The sequence below is a fragment of the Dreissena polymorpha genome, chromosome 1 (genome assembly GCF_020536995.1).
Source record: "Dreissena polymorpha isolate Duluth1 chromosome 1, UMN_Dpol_1.0, whole genome shotgun sequence".
In the NCBI taxonomy this organism is placed as follows: Eukaryota; Metazoa; Mollusca; class Bivalvia; order Myida; family Dreissenidae; genus Dreissena; species Dreissena polymorpha.
In genome coordinates, this window is record NC_068355.1 from 53,232,753 (window position 1) to 53,257,030 (window position 24,278).

Consider the following 24,278-nt stretch of genomic DNA (forward strand, 5'->3'; position numbering starts at 1 on the left):
ATTGTCTCATCATCAGCAACTGAATAAGCACGCGTTACATGTAATATACTTCATGCTTATAAAACCAATTGACAGGCCACATATCAATCAAGTTTTGCTTTTATTTATCTAAACAAACCATGTGAATTAAAAATGCAAATGTTGTGACAGTTTATATGGGTTTTTTGCCTCCTCACTTTGTAATGACATTCAGTGCATTCACAAAATACACCATGCATAGAATATGAATTGTGAATTATTAATTGCAGAAGCACATAAACAATTCACATTAAGGAAGTTGTTCTTGCTAATATTAGCTATTAAGACCTCTGTTTGAAATCACAAAGTATTATAAAATTACATTACATTATGCACACTTTACCCTGAGGACATACAGATACTTTTATTTTTCAACAAATGGATTCTTTATTATTTATAAATAATTATAAATATTTTTTTCACAAACATGTGAAAATAATTTTACTTTGCATGCATGTAATAAAACAATTTTTAGTACAATTAAGCTTTTATTTGCAACAATATTATATCTGGAGAAATTGACAGCTATTAAGAAAATGCAAATTAATTATAACTAAAATGTAGAAAAGTACAAAATCATTTTTCTGTGAAACAGTTTTGTAGACTGCAATTAATAACAGTCTTACATGTCAAGGACAAAATAATAATAACAGCCAGATCGCAAAATAACATTTCAGTTACAAATAAACCACGATTGTTTAAAAATTTCAACAGAACATGTGCGTAAAGTGTCATCCCAGATTAGCCTGTGCAGTGCACAGTCAGGCTAAGCAGGGCTGACACTTTTCACTTTAATGATATTTTGTGTTTCAATTAAGTCTCATCACAGCAAAAATCCAGTTTAAGTAGAAAAAGTCGTACCTGATTAGCCTGTGCGGGCTGCACAGGCTAATCTAGGATGACAATTATTTACAAGCATGCATTAAACCCCCTTTTCACAGAGCACAGCTCAGATACATAAGATAATAACTTTATAAGCTTCTTTCAGTGCTGGAGGGCCTCAGGTGTGTAATAAGACCATGAGATCATTTTGAGTTGATCTCTGGAAATCCAGGCTTGATTCATGTGCATTAATTATGTGACATCCCGGTAAGCTTTCACAGGATAATCAGGAATACTTTCCACTTTAATGCAATTGTTCACTTCAAGAAAATCTTTTCTAAAGTAAAATCTTGTCAAAGCAGAAAGTGTCATCCCTGATATTGCATTACACTCACTGCAAATAAAAATCTGGGGCTACACTTTACTCACCTGTCTACTCCTCTGGGTCTACGATTTAATCACCTGTCTACTCCTCTGATTTTCCAGAGACTGTGCCTTTTCTTTTTCTTTTTTATCAGAGCTACAATATACAGCTATTTATTTTTTACTGAAATATTTTATTTAGAGTGTTATCCGATGCTGAAGGGGGAAACAGATTGATGAAACCCCACCTGCCCAGTATGGTGACCATGCACCAACCAAACTGATGAAGTGAGCATGGGGTACATGTCTAAGAATTGAGTGAACAGGACCACCTGATGCTGCAGAATAATCTAAGACACAGCTTGGATATAGCACATTAAATTCTAGACACTCTCATAGGTATTTGGACCTATGGACATACAAATACAATACAGTAAAACTGCGATAACTCGAGGACGCACGGGACTGACCTCGATGCTCGAGTAATCGCAGGTTTCAAGTAATCCATGATATTATTTGTTTTCATTGTCTCGGTTGATGATGCTTAACTCTGACCGCAAACGCTTTATTTACATGTAAGACGGTGCTAGAGAAAGAAAAGTCTTTGTAAAAATTGCTTAAGGTTACAGTATAATAAACTAAACAATAAGGATGATCGTAAATTCATTTCATTTAATCAACATACATACAAAACACATTATATAATAAAAAATAGTCAATCCATATTCAATGTACATGTAGCATATTTAAATAGAATACAAGGTACATACATGCACATGAAAAATTATCTGATACGCTCTGTTTTATACCATACATTTTATCGACTAACTTCACACCTAATTGAGTGTCTTTTGTCTGCTTGATTGCGCTGTTTTCATAACTCGAATATTTTTAGCACCGACCAGACGAAAAAGTGTCCTTGAATAATTGCTTGTTAATTAGGTGTGAAATGCCTTTCAGGGACCGGCATACGTCCTCGAGTAATCAAAAATCGCATGTTTGAGTTATTGCGGATATTTTTATATAGAAATTAAAGGAAAATGTTAGGGACTTACTTTAATGCTCGAGTTATCGCCAGTTTTCGAGAAATCGCCAGCTCGAGTTAATGCAATTCTACTGTATAAGCAAAACAAGATGTGTTTGTGAAACACAATGTCCCCCTATATGATATTTGACATTGTAGGATGACCTTGACCTTGTGAAGGATGACCTTGACCTTTCACCACTCAAAATGTGCAGCTCCATGAGATACACATGCATGCCAAATATCAAGTTGCTATCTTCAATATTGCAAAAGTATTCATAAAATAAGCGATTTGGGCCACATATATTTGACCTCTGACCTTGAAGGATGACCTTGACCTTGATCTTTCACCACTCAAAATGAGCAGCTCCATGAGATGCACATGCATGCCAAATATCAAGTTGCTATCTTCAATATTGCAAAAGTATTCATAAAATGAGCGATTTTGGCCACATATAATTGACCTCTGACCTTGAAGGATGACCTTGACCTTTCACCACTCAAAATGTGCAGCTCCATGAGATACACATGCATGCCAAATATCAAGTTGCTATCTTCAATATTGCAAAAGTATTCATAAAATGAGCGATTTTGGCTACATATATTTGACCTCTGACCTTGAAGGATGACCTTGACCTTTCACCACTCAAAATGTGCAGCTTCATGAGATACACATGCATGCCAAATATGAAGTTGCTATCTTCAATATAGCAAAAGTTATTGCAAAATGTTAAAGTTGGCGCAAACAGACAGACAGACAGACCAACAGACAGGGCAAAAACAATATGTCCCCCACTACTATAGTGGGGGACATAAAAAAAGACTTCCTTATTGTCTTATAATAGTGAATTATTAACAGCACCAGAGCTTCATCAGAGATGAAATAAATTTAAGAATAATTAATATGCTGTCACAGCTAAGGTACTTACAAACAAATTGAGTTGATTAAGAAACTAAAATTTGTCATAAAAGTGTCAAAGCTCACTAAAATAGTTATTGATGCATCTAAGTCTGGTCAGGAACTTGGCTGTTAACTAAAAAGTCACCCAGGGTTAAGCGATCTCATTAACAGACAAGGAAGGTCCCAATTGCATGGATGTGCAGAATGATCAGTAGCTCAGGTCGTATATGGCATTATAAAAAGGGCAGCAGATAAGGTTAATGTTTTATCATTTTTTAAATTTGTATTTGTCAGAAAACAAATGGAAATAAAACAAGAGCAACGCATAAAGGGTGCCAACGCTCAGCTGCGGGTGTAGTTTTGAAAATGAAAGCTTGTCAGAATTTTTATTTATTTTTTAGAGGTCACTGTGACCTTGACCTTTGACCTAGTGACCCCAAAATGGGTGTGGCATGTAGAACTCATCAAGGTGCATCTACATATGAAGTTTCAAAGTTGTAGGTGGAAGCACTTTGATTTTAGAGCCTATGTCAAGGTTTTAGCACGACGCCAGTGGACGGCGGACGACACGACAAGCTGGCTATGACAATACCTCGGGTTTCCTCCGAAAAACAGCCGAGCTAAAAATCCATCGTAATGAAAACGATTCAGAAAATGGAAAAAAAATCAATTGATTTGTCATTGTTTTAGTTTTACCATTTCACTTTGTACCACGTTTACTTAGAATACGGATATTGTGACCTTAAGTGTGGCAGTGATATTTGTAGTAAGTTTACATAGACACTGGTTTGAATTTACTTCGGTTGTAAAGTTCTGGAAATTTTCAGCTGCTAAACGCGGATGGGCTACATGTAAGAAACTGTCATTTACAATTGTTAATGTGATCCACAACGTCGCAAAAAGAGTACTATTACTATCAGATTTTAAAGCGCATGTGCTGACAGCTTCCGAAAAGTTAGGCTCAAAACACCATGACGATTCTGTGTCTGGAAAACTAATAACATCGTGATTTCCACTTACTTGTTGTTGATGGAGAGGTTTTGAAATGTGATTGTGTTCTGAGACTGAAGGGCATTGTTGAAATTGCATGAAACAAAATGACTTATCATTTTATGTCACAAGACAATTAATAGTTACAAACAACTATTTACACTATGAATTTTTAATGATTTCATTGGAATAAGAATTGCTGAATATCAATTGCCAAATTAAAGTGTTCATCTGATCCAGAAATATTTGTAAGTTGTGATCATATTGTACAAGAAATTGACAAATAGTGTTTTGGGAAAAAAAACTTAGTTACAGAAAGCTTTAGTTGAAGTGAAAACTAATTGACATGAAATCTAATGTCATCCTGATAAGGTACATTTTGGCACCACGCTGCTCATTTTATCAGGCGCACTTCACTAAGCAAGCTACACAAATACATTTTGGTCACATCTTAAAGGGATCTTTTCACGGTTTGGTAAATTTACAAAATTGAAAAAAGTTGTTTCAGATTCGCAAATTTTCGTTTTAGTTATGATATTTGTGAGGAAACAGTATTACTGAACATTTACCATAGTCCAATATAGCCATTATATGTATCTTTTGACGATTTGAAAACCTACAAATTATAAAGCGTTGCAACGCGAAACGATTGAATAATTTGGATAGTTCTGATGTTGTCGTTTAAATTTACGAAAGTACGAAGATTGCTTATATCAGGTATAAAATACTCGGCGGAATAGCCGAGAGGGCTAATGGGTTTTTACTTCAGACTAATTCCAGGACTCCGGGGGTCACTGGTTCGAGCCCTGGTACCGGCTCCTTATTTTTCTTTTTTAAATTTTATTCTTGATTATTTACTGGAGCTTTTAAGATCCAATGTTTACATTTATCAATATAAAGCATTTAATGACAAACTTCAAAATATGCCAAAATCTGTGAGAAGGCCCCTTTAAAACAATGATTACAAGGCCAATGAAAAGCAATAACAGGTAGTATTTCCATCCAAAATAGCTAGACACAAACAGTTCTTAATGCAAAATCCAACAAGTCATACCTAAGGTACACTGGCGCCAACTTCTTAATCCATGGGTACTTGCCCATAAGCATCACATACTTGCAATGCAATCTGTATCGATGATCCACGCACTCCCCTAGGCACAGACTGTCACCGTTCATGGCTTCATAGGATACCAATCACAAGACAATGATTTGACCAAGCATCGATCAAGAAATAGCTTATAGGTTTATTATTTCACTCTCTGTTTATGAATTGCCTTTACATAGATTATTGCAATATTTATCATCAGTCTGTTAATTCCTTCTAAACTTCTGAGTTACAATAGCAGCGTAAAACCAAAAATATTAAATGAACAATTTGTCCTGCATAATCAGAACCATGCAACAAACAAGTGACGTCAAAACATAAAAGATTACAATCTAGCGCTATTTGTCTTAATATGTAATACTATTAAAGTTCTAAAAGGTTAAAAGTTGACATGGTAAAAAATGGCAGAAAAAGGTCACACAGTGTGACTTCATTTGACGACAACTTATAGATCAAATAAAAACTTCTTGCTAGTATAACATGTCATAAAACAAATATAAATGCTATACTTAAGAGTCACTTTAATAATGATATTCACCTGTGAACAACTCTGTACTTTAACACTTAAGTATATGTGCAACATGCCATTGTTATCTACAATCATGCATTGACCACTTGTCCCATAGCAGGTTCAATAAATTATCATGTTGACATTAAATATTTTCACCAAGACTGTCTTGTAACTAGCACATGAAAATAATCACCTGTTAGTGAACCGTCTGTTATAACTATAACAATCGTTTTCAATAATCATGAGAACTGTAATATCATTCAATTAACAAAATTAAACCTTAGCAGGGATTTCAATTGAACTAGACCCTTTCTTTTTGATGCAAGCATTTTGATTTTTTAACTTTTGACTTGTGCAAATAATCTGCCTTTCATTGTTTTGACACAAGCACTGTACAAATGTAGTCATGCGACTGCCAGTTTTCAAGTTTTCAAAATCAAAATCCCTGCTAATCTCAAATCATTGTACAATTTAATCCACTATACATGATCAGCTTATTGTTTTGTGAACAATTCAAATAGGACATCAATAGACAACCAACAAATAACTGGCGACATTTAAGAACTCAATAAGACAGATCAGTGTACTTAGCAGATATGAACTTAATAAATCGTGCAGTCTGTAGAACAGTCTAAAATGTAAAACATGCTGTCTTACAACAGGGCCAATGTCCTGCTAGAAACCACCATAGTGACTAAGCTACAATGCTCCTAGAATATTATTGCTTAACCACTTAGATACATATTTCCACGCATTTGTAGTGCCTTCGAAAGTTACATTTAATTTAAGACCTTAAAATCGTACTAGATTGAAGTTTTAACGGCTTCAATTCCAACCCTTAGATACTCAGATGAGCAGCAAACAGCATAAAACCTGAACAGACTGCGAGTTACTCACAGGCTGTTCTGGTTTTATGCTGGTTGCAAAGGCTATTTTCACTTTGCTTCTTTTGGGGGAAAGGGTTATGCATTATTTAGAGGAGTGGGGTACAAGGAACTATTTTATGACAACATTAATTTTGAAGGACACTTGCTCAATATCATAATTACTGTATAACCTTTCGAGGGGTAAGGGCCAGAACGTGATATGTGCACTTTTCACACTTTTGGGAAAATCAAAAATAAGGTTTTGAGTATTAATATATTTTATTTGAAATAAGATAGGTATATGATAAATTGATTATATACTAGCAAATACTCATAAGATAATACACTAAAATTTAGAATAAGCAGGGTTAAATACAAAATGGTGTTTTAAAGAAAAATGTACTTATATCTTATTGGCATGAAACTAGTCTGTCGAGCCATTTAGTGAATTAACGCAATAAGTGCACTTGTTTACAAATGTACCTGAACTTATGTCTGATTATCTATGTATATATAGTTTTAAGTGCACTTACTGAAAACTAGCAGAAAACACTTTGCACATGTGCATGCTATAGAAAATGGTTTAAGTGTACTAAGAATAAGAATTTCACTGAATTGTATACTGGGTAAACACTAAAAATGTCACAAGTAACATTTATTGTCAAACAAAACTTTCAAATAGTCCTCTCTGTAAATATTGTTTATGAAGAAACCTCTGTCACTATACATTTTACTGTTTCTTTTGTACCAATTTAACTGTCTACTGATTTCAACTGTCCACTGAATACAACACCTATGCATGTATTGTAACAAAACTCAATCAAGCTGATCCTTAATCTGGGTCGGAGTCTCTATCACTTTCCAGTGGTCAGAATCTGGTAAGCAGTCTCTCACATTTTTGTCATCTGGTATGTCTTCGTAGTATTTGTGATACTCCGAGGGTATTGTTCCATTTCTACACAAAGAAATTAAATCTTTCTTTTTAGCAGTTGTTATTGGCAGTTTCTCAGTATACAGTCGTGGTAGCTTTGAACTGAGAGAAATACCTTTTCGTGACTGTTTGATTTTTATGCACTGGAATTCCTCGTCAAAGTCATGCTTGACATAAATATTGCTTATGTCTGCTTTTCGAAATTGGAGCCACTTAACTTTCATCCATTGAATTCTTCTTCCTTCAAGATCAATGATATTTTGTGGAAATACAGACTTTGCTAGACACTTTAAATTATGGAAGTCATAGTGTTTCATAGGCACAACTGTATAGGATTTTTTCTTCCGAGCCAATCTAACGATTGTGTCCCATTCGCTTGGAACAAAGACTGAAGTACGCCTCTTAGCATTGTCTACTGCTGCATGCACCGAATCACTCTCCATCTGAGTGTGTCCTGTTTCTAGATATTTTTGATCGATTGTTTCTAAACTAGGACTTTTACTGATGGCATGTAGCAAAGCTGATGAAATGAACCTGTTTCGATTCTGTCCTGAACAACAATCTGAGTAAAGGCACAGATGTTTTGTTGTCACTGGCAATGACTGTATGTAAGTCTGTATGCAAGTTCCTATCTCACACGATCCCCTGTTGCCTTCGGTTTCATTCCACAGATAGCAAGTCACACTTGCATCTGCCAAAGAATAGAACGACAAATTGAAACAACTTAGTTTCCGCTTATAGTAGACTTGACTGTCAAGTCAACACGGAACTGGCAACACCGCTTCCAAGTCAAAAGTAGCAACACAGTATGATTTATCTTCTTTGGGTTTAGTTTTGTCGTTTTATTTCTCAGCTCTTGCTTTTAACTTTCTTTTAATGTGCTCTTCGTAATCCTGTTTGATGGTTTCTGTTAATTCACCATCTGTCTCTTTCTGGTGGTATACGACACATGTTTGACATTGATCTTTTTTAGGTACATGAAATGAATAATTATATTCCTCACAGAATACTGTTCTGTACTTTGATGCACTGACAGCTTTCTTTTTCTCTGCTACACACTTCTCTTTATATAACCTATACATCTATGTGATATTAAGATCACTTCCAAGAAATTTTCTCCTTGTGTCTTGCCTTGTATAGTGGGCCTCAACCGTAGGGAAAGATTCAATATGCTGTCTAACCTGGTTAATCACTGCTTCTGGGGTCTTATTGTGTGGTGTATGTTTCCCTCTTTTGTCAAATGCAGCAAATATTCCAGTGGATGAGGACTTCAAAGCCGTTTCTACCACCCTATTTCCAATATTTAACGTTCTAAGAAAAAAATCTTTACAGACTCGCTTATTGTCAAGGTAGAAGCTTCTTGAACACACACGTCTCTTCTTTGCACTTGAACGAACTCTCTCAGGAGTGTTTTCCTTCACATTGGAACATAAAAAGTCCTTTTGGCGTTTGTAGGATCCAATATTGCAGTAGTTTTGAAAAACTGCATCTCTTTGCTCATGTGTGAAGATTTTTCTACATTTATATCTGCAGTTGCAACGAGCATCTAAAAGCCGCTTTGCTTCAACAGTCTTCCCTTTTGTATTTGTGTACTGTAGTCCAAGCATGCGTCGTTTCTTTCTAATATTTTTTTTCCACTTTTCTGGCTGTGCCTTGCGTTTTCTTTTCAGTGTAAATTTTGCATTATTTCTGCAAATATATTTTAATAATTATCTAATCGTAAATTAAGAATATTTTAATATCAATCTGTAATAACAAACTTTATTCATTTCGAAGAAAATGATAGGCTCTAATAACATGATTTACTTAATTTACATTTACTATACAAAATAATGAAGTAAAAACTACTAAATAATTGAAGAACTAAATCAATACTCACCTATTATTTAATACATTGCCTTCCTTACTTGATGAAAACATAAGCTTTTATGTTCACATTCCATTCCAGGTACCAGACAAAACATCTGCTATCTTGTTTAATTGTTTAACTTGATACTTAGGTGTTATCAGATAATTAGGTATAGGCACTTGAAACATTATCACACTGCAAGTGTTGCCTTACATATTAATCTAAACAGGCATAAGTGTACTTATTACATTATGCCTCTGAAAAATCCTTGTATGTTTCTTTCTATTTGTATACAAGTGCACTTATATCATTTTGGTTCCTACTTTCTGTCTCATTTTCATTTATTTTTTTCCAGCCAGATTGTATCAAGTGCATTTACTACAGTCTGGTTCTATCAGGAATGGATATATAACGTTCTGGCATAATACAAAAATACTCCATAACACTTAGTGCAATGGAGTTCTATACAATAATTATGTTAAATGACTGAATATAAGCCTGGTTTTGATGGCAAAAGATGCGGCAGTAAATATTACATATTTCTTTTGCAAAACCAGATTTTCCTTCAAAACTGCACTTATCACGTTCTGGCCCTTACCCCTCGCTTTATGGTTATTGCTTTATGATCAGTCCTTCTACTTAAATAACTAGATACAACTTCTGACCAAGTGTGGTGAAGATCGGATCAAAACTACTTGAATTAGAGAGCAGACACCATGCTGAATGTGTAAAACGTACTAAGTGACCCAGTGACCTAGTTTTAGAACCAGCATGACCCATATCCAAACTTGATCTAGCATCCTTTATATAACTTCTGACCAAATTTGGTAAAGATCGGATGAAAACTACTTGAATTAGAGAGCCGACACCATGCTCAATGTTTAAAACGCACTAAGTGACACCGTGACCTAGTTTTTGGCAAGGCCCATTTTCGAACTTGGCCTAGATATCAACTAGATACAACATCTGACCAAGTTTGGTGAAGATTGGATGAAAACTACTTGAATTAGAGAGCGGACACGGACCGACCGACAGACAGACCGACTGACAAGCTCACTCCTATATACCACAGGTGGTTAGCGTGTGGCTATGATATTAATTAGTGAAAACATCATTTTGAATGATAAATAATCAAATTATAACGAAAAATTAAATTTTATGGAAAAACAAGATGCGTTTGAGAAACACAATGTCCCCCTATATGACGTTTGACCTTGTAGGATGACCTTGACCTTGACCCTTAACCACTCAAAATGTGCAGCTCCATGAGATACACATGCATTTCAAATATAAAATTGCTAGCTTCAATATTGCAGAAGTGACATTACATGAGCAATTTTGACCCATATATTTGACCTCTGACCTTGAAGGATGACCTTGACCTTGACCTTTCACCAATAAAAATATGCAGCTTCATGAGCTACACATGCATGCCAAATATCAAGTTGCTATCTTCAATATTGCAAAAGTATTCATAAAATTAGCGATTTGGGCCACATATATTTGACCTCTGACCTTGAAGGATGCCCTTGACCTTGACCTTTCACCACTCAAAATGTGCAGCTTCATGAGATACACATGCATGCCAAATATCAAGTTGCTATCTTCAATATTGCAAAAGTACTCATAAAATGAGCGATTTTGGCCACATATATTTGACATCTGACCTTGAAGGATGACCTTGACCTTGACCTTTCACCACTCAAAATGTGCAGCTCCATGAGATACACATGCATGCCAAATATCAAGTTGCTATCTTGAATATTGAAATACTGCAAAAGTGTACATTAAATGAGCCATTTTGACCCATATATTTGACCTTTGACCTTGAAGGATGACCTTGACCTTGACTTTTCACCACTCAAAATGTGCAGCTCCGTGAGATACATATGCATGCCAAATATCAAGTTGCTATCTTCAATATTGCAAAAGTTATTGCAAATGTTAAAGTTGGCGCAAACCAACCAACCAACCAACAGACCAACCAACAGACCAACAGACAGGGCAAAAACAATATGTCCCCCACTACTATAGTGGGGGACATAAAAATCACTATCAAATATATATATAACAAGGTATGCAACTCAAAATCACCCCAAAACGGGGTGCATCGCTTTTAACAGCCATATCTTCGTCAATTGTGCAGCAATTTTCACGATCTCGGTCTTATTCAACGCAGAAATGAATTTCCTTACTGGAAATGTATATGTATTGCACTATTTTTACAAATGCTGGGTCAACTTTTAAGAAATAACACGATACACAACTCGCGTGACCCAGTTGACAATGATCATGCAGTCTTTAAGACTGAAATCTTCATGGAGTAAAGGATATCTTCCCTACAAAGTTCATGTACCTCAATACCATAATTCAATTAAACTTATGAAAAAACATTATTACCCTTCTTGTCGTTACATTATGCATCAAGACTAACTGTCCAGCGCCGTTTGAAACCTTTGTTTACATACATTTCAACTAACTGACATTTTAAACAAACGAGTGATTTCATTGGTCCAATGCGGAGGTGTGTGACTTTACAACTGGAGATTTCATCAATAAAGACTGCATGATCATTGTCAACTGGGTCATGTGAGTTGTGTATGGTGTTATTTCTTAAAAGTTGACCCAGCATTTGTAAACATATTGCAAGACATTACATTTCCAGAAAGGAAATTCATTTCTGCGTTAAATAAGACCGAGATCATGAAAACCGCTGCACCATTGATGAAGATATGGCTGTTCAAAGCGATGCACCCCGTTTTGGGGTGATTTTGAGTTGCATACCTTGTTATATATATATATTTGATAGTGATTTTTTTTTTGTTCAGAAAAGTTAATTTTTCGTTATAATATGATTATTTATCATTCAAAATGATGTTTTCACTAATTAATATCATAGCAACACGCTAACCACCTGTGCTATATACCCCCCTAAACTTTGTTTAAAGGGGGTATAATAATTCCATAGGGACAGCCAAAAGCTCCGTAGCTGTTAGACAGTGTAGGGTTACTGGCCCTTGAGTCAATTTAGTCCTTGAGTTGGACAATTTCATCTTGGTAGTTTGCAAAGATCTGTTTTGTTTAGTATGATTTGCGACGTTATAACGAAAACTTTTGCATTCATTCTGAAAATAAATAAAATTTCTAAATAAAATGTTATAAAATATTATCTCAGGATGGATTTGGATTCGTGACAGTTTTAATAACTTCTGGTGACGGTCAATTCACAGGTGGTTAGCGTGTGGCTATGATATTAATTAGTGAAAACATCATTTTGAATGAAAAATAAGCAAATTATAATGATAAATCAACTGATCAGAAAAATAAATCACAGTCAAGTATAATATTAATTATTTATATATAACAAGCAATTTAACTCGAAATGACCCCAAAACAGGGTGCATCGCTTTGAACAGCGCCATTTCTTCATGAATTTTGCAGCAACTTTCATGAACTCAGTCTTATTCAACGCAGAAATGCATGAATTTTCCTATCTGGAAATGTACATATCGTGAAGATTGGACAATTAATGTGGCCTTTAGAGTGTTAACAAGGCAAATGTTGACGCTGCTTGAGGCACAAGGCACAACGGACAAAAGGTGATCACAAGAGCTCATCATGAGCACATTATGCTCAGGTGAGCTAAACAGTACACAAGATGTCATCCAAAACATGCATGTTATTTTATCGCATATTTTCGTATCATGCACTTGAACTTTTCTTTGCCTCTATCTGTAAACAAATCTGACATTACTGATACACTGTTCACTAAGCCAAAGTGCAGGACGAACATGAAACCAACTGGAGCAGTTAGACATTGCAATCAGCATGTCATAAGATTGCAATCAATTACAAAACCTTGTATATTGTTAATTGATTTCCACTTTTGTAACTGTATGTACCAGTATCTTGCTTATGATGATTTTAAACAATTACCATAAAGGCAAATTTCTGGATTGATTTCCACTTACAGGGGTGTGATTTTTCCGCGGATTTCCGTGGATCGGGTTGTCCCGGAGGTCACTTCTGAGATTCGCGTAAATCCGTTTTAAAAAATGTGGGGGAGAGGGGCTACCACCGATTCCACGGACGTATTTCATAAGCGGCCCGAAATATCAGCAGCATGCGAAATCTCTCCGCATTTTACACTGGTAGATTCTGCCTAAGCATTTTTAAAACGAGCGATATAATTGGCTGTCGTTTCCCAATCTTCCAATTAAAGTCGTTTTCTTAAAATGCACTCAGCTGATTTGTTTGCAAATGGCGCCCAAGTGCAGAGAAAATTAAGATTATTGAAATGACCAATAGCAATCGAACAAACGACTGACATCACCTAGTCTGATAGGAATAAAGAAATGTGTTTGTCAACATAAAAGACTACGTTTTAGATACAAGCAACAAATATTTTGTTAAGAAATGTGCCCACTGAATTTGTGTCACGGAAACCAGTGTTTGCAAATTGGAGTTTAGTCTACTCGCGAAGTAAAACAATTTAGAAGAGTATCGTTCGAACATGGAAATAGACAAACATGATTTGATTTATATGTCTGTGGGTCTGTGTATAATCAGATTCATATGCATATTCTGCTTTATAATGTGTGTCACTCTGTTCAGTTAACTGAAATAGCGTTGAACTGAGTGAAGATGTGAAATGCAAGATATTGAAAGGTAAACAAATTAAATATATTAACTCAGTTACATTTCTAATACATCATTAACACAAGAAGAACACTCAAGTGTGTTTGTTTATATTTAGTCCATTAACTGTAATTCAATACATTGAAAAACTGCTGCTATTGATCACAATAAATACTAACTTAACTGTTTACTTTGCATCCTCAGTATGTTAAATCTGAAGTTTAACAGGTTTTTATAAAGAAATATTGTTATAAAGTTCAAGAAGTTGTTTATTTAAATGTCTGTTTTAAGGTTTGTCATTGCGTTATGCTTGCCTGATTCGGGTAGTCAAAATCAGTTGACAGAATTTTCCTCCCCTCTGACTTTGCCTCAATCACACCCCTGACTTATGTAATTATATGTACCAATATCTTGGTCAAACAGGCCATGATGGCTTTTAAGCTTTCACCGGAGTTCATGCACATCAATTGTTGAAGACCTGACCTGGTGGTCTAATTTCTGACCCTACTCGCCCTAGATTTAAATATATTCTAGATAAACATTGTGACCAAGTTTCATCAAGATTTTTTTACAAAAATGTGGCCTATATGGAGGAATTAAGTTTTTTATGATTTGACCTGGTGACCAAGTATTTCGATGCTGCTGACCCAGATTCAAACTTGGCCAAGATGTTGTCAATATAACCATTCTTAACAAGTTTCATTAGGATTGAAGCATAACGTTTCCCCCTACATTAGTAAGAAGTTCTTTTAGATTTGAACTGGTTAATTAGTTTCAAGACACACATGACAAGATTTGAACTTGGCATTGATATTGGCACCATAATCATTCTGATAAAGTTTCATCAAGATTGAGTCATAATTGTTGCCTAAAAGGTGTAATAAGGTTTTTCTATGATTTGACCTGGTGACCTATTTTTTAGATGCACATGAACTAGATCGACACTCAGCATAGGAATTGCAAAAATAAACAGTCTAAGTTTCATTAAGATTTAGTCATAAATATGGCCCATTTGAGTCCTTTTTTAAAGATCAGACCTGTGACCTTGTATGTTGATGAACTTGACTCAAGTAAACTACATTCTGGATATTGTCAATACAAACATTCTGACTATGTTGTAAGAAGATTTGTGATAAAATTTAAACTCTAAGACATTGTTATAAATGTCATCTCAACAGAGGTAGCTAAGGTTATGTACCAGGTGACCTAGTTTTTTGATGCACATGATCATGATTCAAACTCTGCATTAAAAGTGTCAAGATAAAACATTCTGACCAGTTTTTATCAAGTTAGTCACAAATGTAAATGTGGTTAAAGGTGTTTCCAAGATTTTACCCTGTGACCTAGGTTTTGGTTGCATTTGACCCAGATTTAAAATGGGTCTCTTTTATTATCGAGATATATCATACATTCTGATAAGTGTCATCACGATTGGATGAAAATGTTGCCTCTAGAGTGATTTGAAGCTACGTTGACCACGCAATCAGCATCCTATAGGACACTGGACATAGGTGATCACACAGAATAGCTCTCCTTCAGCACCTTGTGCACAGGTGAGATAAAAATATGATGACCTGGTATCAGCATCTGGTTTAAAAGTTTTATTCTATGCAAATCAATTATATTGACCGTGAGGAAAACTACTGCCAGGTACATGTATTTTAGAACAGATGAAATTGTAGTAGTGTCTATCTGATAATTGAAAATTATAATTCTCCATAAATCATCAGAAAAATGTTGATGATTATCATAAAACCTCACTTTGGCTGTTAACCCATTTTGTGCACATCTGCAATTGTTAATCAGAGTTAAAATAACATGCAATGATCAAGGATGGTAAAAGACAGATTTGGCACTGACTCTTGCGCTCAACACTCTTTCTCACTTTAATGCTTGAGTCATTTATCGTAACCACCAAATATAAAATCCACCAGATATTGGCAAGTTAATGCTAAGAACAAACAAGAGGGCCTCAAAGGCCCAAAGTCGCTCACCTGAGATTCAAAGGAACTGACCTGTTCTGTGCAGCCCAAGCTGTCATTAGAACAAAATGTTCTTACCAACTTTCCTGACTAGTGAATTACAACACAACACCCTGGCAGCCATGTTTATGAACAGACCAGAAGCATTTTCATACACATCCAAGATATCAATTAAACAAATACACTGCAACGCAATATATCGCGGACTGGTATATCGCGCTGTCCAATATATCGCGCTTTGGCTATGGCTCCCAAAAATCCGACGAGCATGATCACTAAATGACATGTTTTAATCTGAGAATTCGCTAACTTAAGCAAACAACCAGTTCTAGCTTGTATTAAAAACCTATATTTAGCGGCTTACTATGGCACGCAGTGAAGCGTGAAAAACAGTCCATTAGTGACAGTATTGTTTACACACAGCTGGGGTTGTTTTTAACATATAGGAAATAACCAATTAGCGTCATTGCAAAGGTAATAATGGCAGTTTACTGGTATATAAATCGTTAAATTTCAGTACAGGTCACGAATTTCTTTGTTATGATAAAACGCGCGCAAAAATTGGCGTGGGTTATTTATTTGTAAATAAAAATTTCATGGCGGGTACAACATTGAGATAATTTAATTTCCATTAAAAGTTTCGTTGTAAATTTCAACTAATGTACCGCGGTATCTCGCAATAATGTGGCATTGACTCTTAGTAAAATATAATTCAAACACGCTGTATCGTTACCGTTACGCTGTTTCAGTTCCTTCATTAGGACTATTTATAAGGGTAAATTCGAATCTATGCACAATTATATTTTACACGTTTTTTACGGCAAGAATTCTTCTTTTTGGCTGATTTGCGAGCGATTGTACATGAAAATAAAATATAAAAAATTACATTTTGGTTTTTATAATAAATACAGATACTTATACAGTTATGAAAATGTTTATTGTAGAATTGGTTTGCAATTATTACTAAACAAATATGTAGCAGCGCCGTATATAAAATGAAAACATTGGGGGAAATTTGACAAATTAACCGCAATACAATTAAGTTAGACATTTCTCGAGTTATATCGCGTGGCGGATATCTTTTCGCAATCTTTTGACCCCACCAACCGCGATATATCGGCGTTGCAGTGTATTCTGACAAAGTTTCATGAAGATTCATGAAGCCATATAAGGAAAAATGCCCCGCCCCCTGGTGACCATGTTTTTCCAGCAACTGGAACCATCTTCGAACTTGTCCAAGATCTCATTGGGACAAAGTTTATGACTAAACTTCATGATGATTGGACAATAAATATGGCTTCTAGAGTTTTAACAAGGTTTTACTATACATGTAGCTTTATAAGGAAAAATGCCACGCCCCCTTGGCGGCTATGTTTTTCCACCAACCGGAACCATTTTCTACTCATCCAAGATATCATTGGTACAAATCTTGTGACCAAGTTTCATGATGATCGAACAATCAATGTGGCCTCTAGAGTGTTAATAAGGTTTTACTAAAGCAATATATAGCCATATTAGGAAAAATGCCCCGCCCTCTAGTGGCCATGTTTTTAAAGCAACCGAAACCATTTTCGAACTCATCCAAGATATCATTGGGAAAATCTTCTGACCAAGTTTCATGAAGATCGGAAAATAAATGTGGCCTCTAGAGTGTTAACAAGGTTTTACTATAATAGCCATATAAGGAAAAATGCCCCACCCCAAGGCGGCCATTTTTTTCAACCAACCGGCATCATTTTTGAACTTGTCCAAGATATTATTGAGATAAATCTTCCTACCAAGTTTCATGAAGATTGGACAATAAATGTGGCCTCTAGAGTGTAAACAAGGTCAGGGCTCGAAATTAACACTCGCACACTCGCAAAATGCGAGTGAAAAATACCGATTGCAAGTTAATTTTTAAGCCACTAGTAATTTTTTGCGAGTAAAGAAATAGTGAAAAAAAAACAGTAATATTGCTAAATGCGTTCGACGTCCTGAACGCTAAACCATAGGTCATAGAACGTCCTAATACCAGTATGCGGAAGCGCGCACCTTGTATATAGACTAGTATACTTATAGTACAGATACGAGGATGGTATTGGTACAAAGAACGTTAAACAGTCGTATAATTCACACGTGTTCATTAAACTTGACCAGACATGGCGTCGAAGCGAAAAATAACTAGTTTCTTTTTGCCCACAGATGAAAATAACAATACGAAAGATAAAGCAAAGTTAACTGTTGAATATAAAAAAAAAAAAATTAAATTATGTTTCTAGCAAAATTTGCGAGAATGTTTTTGTTTTTGCGAGTTGGTATTAAAGCTGCTCGCAATGTTTTGCAAGTAGAAAAAAAAGTTAAATTCGAGCCCTGAAGGTTTTACTAAAGCCATATATATAGACATATAAGGAAAAATGCCCCGCCCCCTGGTGGCCATGTTTTCCAAGCAACTGAAACCATTTTCGAAGTCGTCCAAGATATTATTGGGATGAATCTTCTGACCAAGTTTCATGAAGATCTAACAATAAATGTGGCTTCTAGAGTGTTAACAAGGCAAATGTTGACGCTGCACGACGCACTACGCACAACAGACGGCGGAAAAAAGGCAATCACAAAAGCTCACCATGAGCACATTGTGCTCAAATGAGCTAAAAAGTAGGGGTCAACATGTAACATTGTGCTGTAATTTTAAACGTGGGCCTGGATTTCACCATGCTTGTCCCTTGGTCAGTAAAAATCCAATGATTCTGGAAAAAATTAACCTAGAGTATTACCTTGGACCTAGAAACTGGGTTCCTGCACATTATAAGACTGCAGGTGCCCAATTCTGATTTTGCTTAGTCATTTTTAATTAAATTCAAGCTAGACAAATTTATGCTCTCTACAAACAGTAAGGTTTTGATTTCTTTACTCTTTGACCTTAAGCAGTTACCCAGCTGGACAAAAAGTTGACTTCTTATTTCAACCTTTGACATTGAGCTGTTATTGAGGCTACACAGTCGTGTATATGCATGGGGATCTGTTTCTTGTGACAATTACAATTTACATACTGTGCAATTATTCCAAGTTATTTGAAAGCTTACATGTAACCTAAACCTTGACTGCATTTGAACGCAGGCCTTTTAAAATTGCATGATAAATGATGAAGTACAGCCAAACTACAATAAGGCTCTTTTTACAAATACCTTTACTTGTGACCTTGACCTTTAAATTAGAACATGTGTCCCATACGACATGCCATTTTTGTAACCAGATATTGCAAAATGCACGATAAATGATTCAGCCAGGAAAATATGCATTACTGAATGCATAAGACTTTTTTACTTTAGGATTGACCTTGACCTTTGAATGAGTGTCATGACAAACAGTTTGTAAAGTGTGATCATTTCTGGCAAGTTGTTATTAAAGTTATCTGATAAGAAAGGAAGTTATGGCTAGACAATAAATTGCAATGTGCAGACATACAGTACAGCCAACACGGAACAAACATAATCCTCTGTCACGCCACGGCCAGAACCATAAGTACTAGGTGGCCGCGTCGTGTATTAACGCGGCTTATTGCCGAGGCACGCGGCATCGATTCGCGCAACGACGCTGAGTCTGTTTTTACCTTGTGTACTTTCTCAGCATAAATCCGCCGCATGCGTACGCGGCCGATCGAGTGCAAAGATATACACCTACATGTACATTTTTGTAGCGTCCAAACCTAGATTTACGCTACTTTCATAGTTATTATTTTCATGTTTTAATAAGCGGATATGATTTTTATATGATGCTTTATTGACTATTTATATAATATCATGTCCTAAACAAGAGATGTGTTTGTCAGAAACACAATGCCCCCTAATGCGCTGCTTATTTATTTTTTTACCTTTGACCTTGAAGGATGACCTCGACCTTGACCTTTCACCACTCAAAATGTGCAGCTCCGTGAGATACACATGCATGCCAAATATCAAGTTGCTATGTTCAATATTTAAAAAGTTATTGCAAAACTTTACTGTACAGTAAAGTTTTGGGACATAATTTTTTTGACCTTTGACCTTGAAGGATGATCTTGACCTTTCACCACTCAAAATGAGCAGCTCCATGAGATACACATGCATGCCAAATATCAAGTTGCTATGTTCAATATTTCAAAAGTTATTGCAAAACTTTACTGTACAGTAAAGTTTTGGGACAGAATGACAGACAGAAAGAAAGAAAGACAGGCCAAAAACAATATACCCCGATCTATCGATCCGGGGGCATAAAAATATTCGACACATAATGCGCTTTAACAAATTGTCATTGAATTAATTACGCACAACTGTTAATGTTTCATTCGATTCTAAAATGAGCATTATTCTCCGAATTTTAATGCTAACGTGACATTAACAATTAAATTATAGCGTCAAATAAACACTGCTTTATCCATTGTCTCAATAAAAAGCGCGCGAAAATTATGCAGACATGTAGAACATCACATGGAAAGTGTGTGTGTATTTTGTGTTGTACAAAAACATGAACATCATGTCAGGCAATTTACGCGTGTTCAGTGGGAAAAAACCTGCCCTGATTGGAAGTTATTTAATCAGATCTTTAAATAGAAACAAAAGTCAAAATTTATTTGATACTTAAGAAAAATGGCAAATGTTTGTATTTCTTGAAGTTCTGGAGCACTTTTATCGTAAATCTTTACCAGAATTTACTTTAAAACTGAGTATACGGGATTATCGGGTAATGAGTAGCAATGGGAAAAATATTAAGTATGCAGTAATAGATACATTAAGTTAATTATGATTTTAAGTATTATTATAATTGTTCTTTTAAAATTTATTGACTTATAATTTTTTAAAGATTTTTATTTTATGATGCGCATCACTCGGCGCATCATATCGCAGCTTGCCTCGGCAGACAGATGCAAAGCATTGAGGCGAAAAGTGACGTGCCGCCGCATACTGATGTGGCTCCAACGGCCGACTCGGCAGCGACTTGTTGCGCCTTGACTCCGCGGATCATGAAATATGTTTGTTCTGCATTGGCTGTAATGTACACTCTCTGCTTACCCACAGAGTAGTGCACTTTGCTTAATCGGTGTGTATTTTTCAACAGTTTGGTAATGGGGCAAAGGCCTTTTGTTTTGCCTAAAATTGGTCAATTGGTGTACTTTATTTTTGGCTCACAAATACTTTGAGGATAAGTGTTTTTAGTATTTTATTTACTACGATTCAACCCATAGAACTGCATAGGTAAATTGACAAAATGATTTTTTTTACAACAAAATATAGGTTTTTGTGCGGAAATCTTTCAATTGAAATTAAAGGCAATCATTTGGGCACATATTCCCTTTTTGATATTGGAAATTGGGCCAGGACGGAACCCATTCGACCACAAAAGAACACTGTTCATGTTACCCTTTATGTAAAAGCATGAAGTTTATAATCTTGCAAAACTGTCTAAACATAAATTGCTAATCTCATTCCACTTCCTTATTTGCAGAATATATTCTGCAACTATTTTCTGCATACCTTCTGGAAATGTATTACTTTGCACCAATCTTTTATATTGATTATTTTTACTACAACAAGAATGCACAACACTCAATTATATAACAAACTGACATACTGAGTAATACTTATAAAAGTAAACTTAACTCAAGGGAGATTAATCATGAAGTGTAACATGACAATCTTGTCACAATTTACTAGCCTTCACTGTTCATGGCAACAGATTCTGCACATCAACCCTACTTGAAGTTGCAAACAGCTATATTGACATTATATTAGTTATATAATATTAACCCTTTGCATGCTGGGAAATTTGTCGTCAGCTACAGTACAGGCAACGTGTACTTTGACAAACGCCACTCGTCGCGGTGTTCATTTTACGGTGTTCGCTTACCAAACGACCCCCGCGATGGGTGTTCAGATCAAATATTCGCGGGGGCCGTTTTCAATAAGATGGACACCGCGAATCACCGCGGACCCATTATATCTAACGCGGTGTTCATCGTGTTTGCTAAAAATAAAATAATTAAATATAAACGTAAATTATTGATCCCTTTCATTTAAAGCGGGTATATACGTTGTTGTCAAATATTTATGAATTTATATAAAATGTGTAATAAACTTATTATAAATATATTTAAATATAAATTAAAATAAAAGTTAAGAAGAACGTGTCAAAAAATGCGAAATAAGCCAGATATTTAATTCTGAATTTTAAAACGGCTGTACAGCCGAATTCGCTAGCATGTAAACCATACATGTACGATGTGAATCTAAACTTAGTTTAACGGTTTATTTGAATTCCTGCAACAATATCTATTCATACGACACACGAACACTAACTTCGATCCTAATGCAAAGACGAATGCTTCGGTTATTGTAGGAAAATATGTACGTCACAATCGACTCGGGGCGCTAATTTGTGCGATATATTTACTAATTTTGAACTTCTTTCAAAGATCTTAAAGAACGTTATTTCAACAAACGAGTCCAGTTCTGAAATGGAAGAAACCTGAAAGACACAAAATATAATCTGTTAAAATACATGTGTATAATATGAATAGAAAAAACCAACAGTTTATGATTGCAGTCGTTGCAATCGACAGTTGACAATTTCTAAATTTCGTAGCATAGTGATGCAGTACGTTATTTCAGACAGTACAGGCAGACGCAAATAAATAAATTATTTAATACTCACTTTCTTTATAACTCGATATGTGTTGTTAAAAAACGGCGATTGAATTGCTTAACACCATACCAGCTAATAGACTTGATGATCTAAGCGCTTTATTTACGTTTCCGACTTTACGTGCTGTCCGAATTTAAAGTGATGGGCATTTTGTTACTGTTGAATTGAGCTGAAAAGAAACGGGTGAAAACAATAAGTTATAATGAATGTGGTATCTGAAATTATCTACAACTCATCTTGTTACCCGTTGTTTATAAAAAATATATATTATTTTCGATATGTTACATGACTCACCCATCCTTCTAAGCTGAAATGATCCGTAAAACCAAATTGTGTCATTGTGTCGTATGAAAGAATCTGCTAGAAAACTACATTTAGACTCGCATCGTACATCGATTCATTTCTGTCGTAAGTTGTCAAAACGAAAGTACGGTTGATATTCAAATGGATTATTTTTCTTTTCAGGATATTGTTTAATTATGTTGATGCTGCATTAACAAATACAAGTGTATATCGAGCGAAAACACAAAAAATAAACAACGGTTACGATACACACCTACATTGTATATTGCAAATACTGTTAGTTGCCCATAATATCACTTTAAGTACGCATAAATTTGCACATACATGAAGTTTATTATGTTCATTTGTACATTGTACATGTACATGTAAATTTAAAACTCTTGAATGACCATCGCAGACAGGTATTACATGTATCAATGGCCGCGCGGCATTGCGGTGATCACGGGTGTTCCAGTTAATGATAGCGTGCAATTGCGGCGATTTCAGGTGTTCGCCGAACACCGCGGTCAGTAGCGTGTCCGCCCCCCGCGAAATGTCACCCATCGGCAAAATTGAACACCGCGGACACGTGTTTTTGTCAAAGTACACGTTGCCTGTACTGTAAAATGTTGTCTGATGAATTTCTAAACTTAGCATTTTCTTTGAATTTTTTTCAAAGAATACTATTAGAATAGCAAACAGTTAGGATCCTGATGAGACGCCACGTTCTGTGGCATCTTATCTGGATCCAAACTATTTGCAAAGGCCTTCAAAATTCAGTTCCACCACTGATGGAGTTAGATCAGCCTGTAACCAACCTACCCAAATGCAATCCCTCGCTTGATAAGCCTTCACTAACCCAGCTACACAATATCAGCATCTAAATATAAAGTGAGTGCAAACTCTTAATCTGTAAGTCCAGCAGGGAGACTCATATACCAAAAATCTGGTAAATATCTTGAGGCGCTAAAGAAAACATCTCCAGAAAGGGAAAGCTGGAAAGCCAGACTGCCAGACAGACAGACAGCCAAACAGACAGACTGAAAGACAGACTGAAAGACAGACAGACAGACAGACAGACAGACAGACAGACAGACAGACAGACTGAAAGACAGACTGAAAGACAGACAGACAGACAGACAGACAGACAGACAGACAGACAGACAGACTGACTGACTGACTGACTGACTGACTGACTGACTGACTGACTGACTGACTGACTGACTGACTGACTGACTGACTGACTGACTGACTGACTGACTGACTGACTGACTGACTGATTGCCAAATATCATCCTTCCAAGGGCATTATAACTTAAAAGTCAACATTAAGTAAT

The 24,278-nt window shown here is 35.7% G+C and overlaps 1 protein-coding gene across 13 annotated transcripts in view; it reads right to left on the reverse strand.

Moving 5' to 3' along the window:
* The window catches only part of LOC127881013 (nuclear hormone receptor E75-like), a 165,319-nt gene that overhangs the window by 81,512 nt on the left and 59,529 nt on the right, over nt 1-24,278 (reverse strand). The window contains exon 1 of one of the 13 annotated variants that reach the window (XM_052428652.1): nt 5,173-8,617. The exons of the other annotated variants lie outside the window; for them this stretch is intronic. Within the exon in view, the coding sequence (XP_052284612.1) occupies nt 5,173-5,294 (122 nt within the window). The 5' untranslated portion in view covers nt 5,295-8,617. Of the gene's footprint in view, nt 1-5,172; nt 8,618-24,278 lie in introns of those variants that run through there. 13 annotated transcript variants of the gene reach the window in all.